The sequence below is a fragment of the Oncorhynchus mykiss genome, chromosome 11, assembly GCF_013265735.2.
Source record: "Oncorhynchus mykiss isolate Arlee chromosome 11, USDA_OmykA_1.1, whole genome shotgun sequence".
Taxonomy (NCBI): domain Eukaryota; kingdom Metazoa; phylum Chordata; class Actinopteri; order Salmoniformes; family Salmonidae; genus Oncorhynchus; species Oncorhynchus mykiss.
Genome location: NC_048575.1, coordinates 7917886 through 7923885, shown reverse-complemented (window position 1 = coordinate 7923885; position 6000 = coordinate 7917886). Strand labels below are relative to the sequence as shown.

The following is a 6000-nucleotide window of genomic DNA, read 5'->3' as shown; positions in this document are numbered from 1 at the left end:
TTTTGACGTAACTCTGTCGCCGTGGTTACTGCTTACTGTTGATGGAAGAAGTCTTTTAAATCTGTTGCGCTGGCATATACTGCATTTACAATGGAGATATTCTCTTAAAAAGCGAAATGTTTTGATGACTCTTTTCTAAATACTTTGTTTGGTTGTAGCCATATTAGAAGTCAACAGAAGTGTATAAGTAGTAGACAGGTTTCACACTCAAACCAAAGCCACATCAACACTGACCTCAACTGGTTTGGAGAAGGTGATGTGAATATTCATCAAGTGATAACTGACTCTTTTTTTTATATACAAAAAATATATGCCTCTGTGCCTGTTGCATATTTTCTCATTTCAAGGCCAGATAAGAACCCTTTAAAAACAGGAGAAAGGTAGGAGAGAGAGCTCACTCCTTAATAGAGAGGAAGGGATGTTAGTGTGCGTTAATTTGAATCTGGAGTAGCGCTATATGAGGGGAGAGTCCACGAGAAGCGACTGCGAGGAGTCAGATTTCAGTGTTTTGGTCCTGGAGGACTGAAGGAGTCTTTGTTTCAGTTGGAACTGCGGACAGTCCAAGGAAACCGAGAGTGAGTCAGGGGAGATCGAGACATTTTAAAGAGTGAGTGAGTGAGTGACTAAGTGAGTGAAGGATAGAGCGGGGCTCCAACTCTTACCACTATCACATTGGAACAAGAAGACTTTTGTGTGGACTTACCAAGACTGAAAATGACTTCCCGGTAAATTCACGCATATTTTACGCGCATTGAAAGTGTTTTGACAAACCCAATTTTTTTTACTCAGCTAACTTCTTAACTTTTCCCCCCTTTATCATCAGCATCTCCCTGTGGTCCGTTGGAATACACCTCACACTGTGGTACTGCCAACTGTCGACTCCATATCGCCTTCTGGACGGTATGTCACGCTCATCATATTTTGTTCTGTTCTCTCTCTCATTTGGCTCAAGTGGTTTGCTATTGTGCAACTGTGAGAAAGTATAGCTTAGCAAATATGCATTCATTCATGCATGTTTTGCCTAATAGCTTGATGAAGTCACATAGTCAGTGCATGTTTAGTGATACGATTTTGTGATAGTGCATATCGTATTCTAAAATTCATTGGTACAATCAATTCCTTTGCATAAAGTTAAACTTTTTTTGGGACATTGGTCCTGTGCAATTATTATAGCGTTATGAAACTGAGCGATGGGTCCATAAACACTTTCTTTGTGGGTCTAGTTTTGGGATTTAAGATTGGTTTTTAATATGATTAGTTTTTAAGTCTTACAGACTGATGCATGAAACTGCTGAGTTGTATGAACCTTGTGGGTGTAAATACGCAGCGCATGTCTTTGACACCATCAGCAACCAAGCGTAAAACCAAGCAATTTCATTATTATTTGCGTAACGTGTAATTCTGGTAAAGCTTTATATCATATCATGACAGTGCGACACTTAACAAAAATGCGCAGACAGAACATGTCCATAGTGTGGAACAAATTGGAGAGCTTAAACCGATGCGCTTGCTGTGCGCTCTGTGTCTACCGAGACGTTTCAATGACCTGTCGCCGACGGCTCCGTGATTAATGGTTCTGCTACAGAGCAAAAGTAATGCATGATGTGAGCAAACCAGGCGAATGCATTGGCCTCTGAAATCAATTGACACAGACCGACTAGTGTTGCAGTGTAATCATGGACGCAGACGGGTCATCATCAGATGGCTAAGTGTTTTTATGACGGAGCGCATAGGCTACCTGTTGCATCAGTAGCTAACCAATTGAGTTAAGTCATTAGAGCTCTATCACTATACATCTACGCATATAACCATTCAGTGTGTGTGTGCGCGCGCGTGCCAGCATGCATGCATCTGTCTAACGACAGGTCCCCGACTTGGCTTAAACTTCAACTCAAGGTCAATGCATGGGTTGATATTTGGCTTTTTCCATTTTATTTTAATGTTATATATATATGGCTCGTCATGATAAAGGACCATGTGCAGACTGACAGATAATTACTGTCGCTCTTCAGCAGTAGAAACGCACGCAGAAGGCCGTTTTGACATGCTCTGGAGATCATATTCGCTGAGCGGACAAAACATTAGGAACACCTGCTCTTTCCATGACAGAGACTGACCAGGTGAATCCAGGTGAAAGATATGATCCCTTATTGATGTCACTTGTAGACGAAGGGGTGGAGATTAAAGAATCGTTTTTAAGAGGAGCAATGGATTGTATACACCTCCATTCAAAAGTTTGGGGTCACTTATACATTTTTTTTCGAAAGAAAAGCACATTTTTGGACCATTAAAATAACATCAAATTGATCAGAAATATAGTGTAGACATTTTTTATGGAATATCTACATAGGGGTACAGAGGCCCATTTATCAGCAATTCCAATTACACATTGTGTTAGCTAATCCAAGTTTCTCATTTTAAAAGGCTAATTGGATCATTAGAAAACCCTTTTGCAATTATGTTACCACAGCTGAAAACTGTTGGTCTGATTAAAGAAGCAATAAAACTGTTGTTCTTTAGGCTAGTTGAGTATCTGTAGATTCAGCATTTGTGGGTTCGATTGCAGGCTCAAAATGGCCAGAAACAAAGTACTTTCCTCTCAAACTCGCCAGTCTATTCTTGTTCTGAGAAATTAAGGCTATTCCATGCGAGAAATTGCCAAGGAACTGAAGATCTCGTACAACGCTGTGTCCTACTCCCTTCACAGAACAGTGCAAACTGGCTCTAACCAGAATAGAAAGAGGAGTGTGAGGCCCCGGTGCACAACTGAGAAAGAGGACAAGTACATCAGAGTGTCTAGTTTGAGAAACAGATGCCTCACAAGTACTCAACTGGCAGCTTCATTAAATAGTCCCATCTTTGTGTATTTGTTGAAATCGAGCTGGTATTCCCCATTTTGGAGTTCTGTGGTGTAGCCTACCCACCACCTATACTTTTTAAACCATCTCTTGTTCCCTGAAGTATGGCTGTGTTTACACAGGCAGCCCGAATCTGATCTTTTTTTCCCTCCCTAATTGGTCTTTTGACCAATCAGATCAGCTCTGAAAAAGATCTGATATGAAAGGATCTTGATGTGATTGGTCAAAAGAACAATTATTTGAAAAAAATATCAAAAGTGGGCTGCTTGTCTAAACGCAGCTGTTGTAGAATCCATGTGTAGTGATAAGGACTAGCCCTAATGGTTTTCTTATCAGCCTAGTCCTAGACAAATACCTGGTTAAGTGTGTGTCATCGTAATGAGCCCTTACACATACCAGGAGTATGAGGTACTGGCATAGCTAGTTAATCAATCAATCAATGAACATGTATTTATTAAAGCCCTCTTTACATCGGCCGATGTCACAAAGTGCTGTACAGACACCCAGCCTAAAACCCCAAACAGCAAGCAATGCAGCTTAGAAGTTAGGTTGTTTTTCTTGTGGAGACATCGTAAAATGAGTTTATGGGAATTCACTCATGGTGATTTGTCTCTCTTAATGCTTGTAAATGTGAATTTGAACAGCCAGCAGGCACAGTGCGCCATTCCGGCCTTAGTGCCACCCCAAGTCTAAATGTATGATTAAGCATTTTCCAATTCAGATTAAGGTTGAAGACTGATGCCTCTTAAACCTAAATGTGTTGATGTACTAATGATCTGTTTATCTACAGTTAAATCCTTCAATAGTCTAATTTAGAGCCTTAAAAAAAATGCACCGTTTGAAGGGATTATGTCCAATGTCTTTATACAATGGGGGGCCGGGACCTTAACATTTGAGATGCTTAGGTCCTACAGTGCGTGTGAAGGCGACCTACTCATGTTAATGGGAAGGTGGGTGGAATTTGGCAATCTGCTTAGTGTTGGCGCCTTCCATCTGGTTCACACATGCAAAAGACGCTCTTAAAGATGTTTATGGGACTATTTTAATAAACACGGAGACAAAGGACATTGTTCAAAAGAGGAGCACAATAATTCATCTCCAAACAGTGCTGACATAACCATTTTCCTGTAACCTAGTCTGTACTGTATGTAGTAGCCTATATATCTCTTCTGAGAAAGAACCGTTGGAGGCAGGAAAAGTAATCCCATGTGTTTCACTAGTGACTGTGATGATGATGACTATGAGATGGCGCAGCCGGTTTTCAGTCGCGTCTCCTGGGGCCTAACAGCACCTCACTATACCATAGATTTACTTCCGGCGCCGACAGAGAGGGCCGCCTCACTTCGCGTTCATAGATTTGTTCATTATTCTGTACTAACATGCTTATTCCGTGTGAGGACCACCAACTGATTCTCCTCAGGAGTGGAGCTGAGGGCCGTTGCTGTATATATTAATAGGAACTATATGCTTTCAAAGAGATGCTGTCCTGAAATTAATGTAAACTGTCTGCACAGTGTCTCATGCTGCTGCACATATATTCTACACAGATAAGATCACTCAGAAGTGTGTGTGCGTGTGCGTGTGAGTGTGAGTGCGTGTGCGCGTGTGTGTGTGTGTGTGTGTGAGCGAGCCTGTTTACTCTTAATTCTGGACCGGTCTTTGAACCAGAGAGAGGGGGTGTGGGTGGTCCGTTTGTCCACCCATGTCGGGACAACAGGGAGAGAGAGCGAGGCCTCCTACCAGGTTGCTAAGTTTAGCTGTAATGAAGGATGAGTTGCAGCTCTGTCCTGGCTGTGGGGAAGTAGTAGACCCAGAAATCAGACTGCATCACCCCTCACAGCGGCATGGCCAATACTGAATGTCAACAGACTCAACACCTCAGTTTGCATTCTATGATGATGTGTCCGATGACACTATACTTCTTGAAGGTTGAATATCTTCTCTCGACTGCTGACATGCAAAACATTTTGGGACTCTTATCAACAGTGGACTAATGAAACAAATACCAAAATATTGTTTTTTGAGTGGACTTTCCCTTTAAGTGGTCCAAAAATGAGCTGAGTTCATACAGATGAGCTTTCTTTTTGGGGTGAACTATCCCTTTAAGTAAAGCAAGCCATCGTCCATTGCTGATGAGACTGTGGTGATTCGCGTCACACCCATATTCCTGTCAAGAATTTGAGTGAAAAGTAGAGAACCGATGTTTGTACCTGATGTCCTGTACTTAGATATGTAATTAAAATAATTTAGCGCTTCCTTTCAGTAAAAGAGACATACAAGTGGGGCCCAGGCCACACACGGTAAACATTTATTTATGTTACGTGTAAATCTTTGCTCCCTCTTGTCTCTTCCTGATTGAATAACAGACTTTGGATGCCACAGCTGTATTTGACTTAAAATGCGAAACAATTTCTGCATTCCAAATTCCAAACTCTCCAAAACTCTGGACAATATTAAGCAGAGGAAGATGAAGATGGATATTCATCAAACTCGGCAGCTCAGTTTAGTCTCCTCTCCTCTCCTCTCCTCTCCTCTCCTCTCCTCTCCTCTCCTCTCCTCTCCTCTCCCCAAACGGACACTGTGTGTGTGTGTGTGTGTGAACATGTGTGGGAGAAATGGCCAGGCAGGCAGTGGAAGGGGAGGAGAAGTTGGGACCTTTATGTAAGTTATTGTAAGAGTACTGTTGCTATCAAGCCACACGTCAACAAAGATTTTTCATTTTCAGTGCGTTTTCACGACAAATTAGACCAAATCATTGCACATTGCATTGCAAAATGTCAGAATTGCCACAGGAATCACCACAGCAGTCCACTAGCTACCACTAGCTAGCCAGCCACAACAGTCCGCTAGCTAGCCAGCCACAACAGTCCGCTAGCTAGCCAGCCACAACAGTCCGCTCGCTAGCCAGCCACAGCAGTCCACTCGCTAGCCAACCACAACAGTCCACTCGCTAGCCAACCACAACAGTCCACTCGCTAGCCAGCCACAACAGTCCGCTAGCTAGCCAGCCACAACAGTCCGCTAGCTAGCCAGCCACAACACTCCGCTAGCTAGCCAGCCACAACACTCCGCTAGCTAGCCAGCCACAGCAGTCCGCTAGCTAGCCAGCCACAGGAGTCCGCTAGCTAGCCAGCCACAGGAG

General features: G+C 42.9%; 1 protein-coding gene across 4 annotated transcripts in view; it reads left to right on the top strand.

Annotated features, from left to right (window-relative positions):
* The first annotated feature begins 374 nt into the window (after positions 1–374).
* The window catches only part of LOC110536542 (collagen alpha-1(XVIII) chain), a 106178-nt gene continuing 100552 nt past the window's right edge, over positions 375–6000 (top strand). For 2 of the 4 annotated variants that reach the window (XR_005034542.1, XR_005034541.1), the window contains exons 1-2: positions 375–725; positions 824–900. Coding sequence is in view for 2 of the 4 variants with exons in the window: in XM_036934757.1 (XP_036790652.1) it covers positions 715–725; positions 824–900 (88 nt within the window). In the remaining 2 variants the exon portion in view is untranslated. The remainder of the gene's footprint in view (positions 726–823; positions 901–6000) is intronic. The other 2 variants (XM_036934757.1, XM_036934756.1) reach the window with 2 other exon arrangements.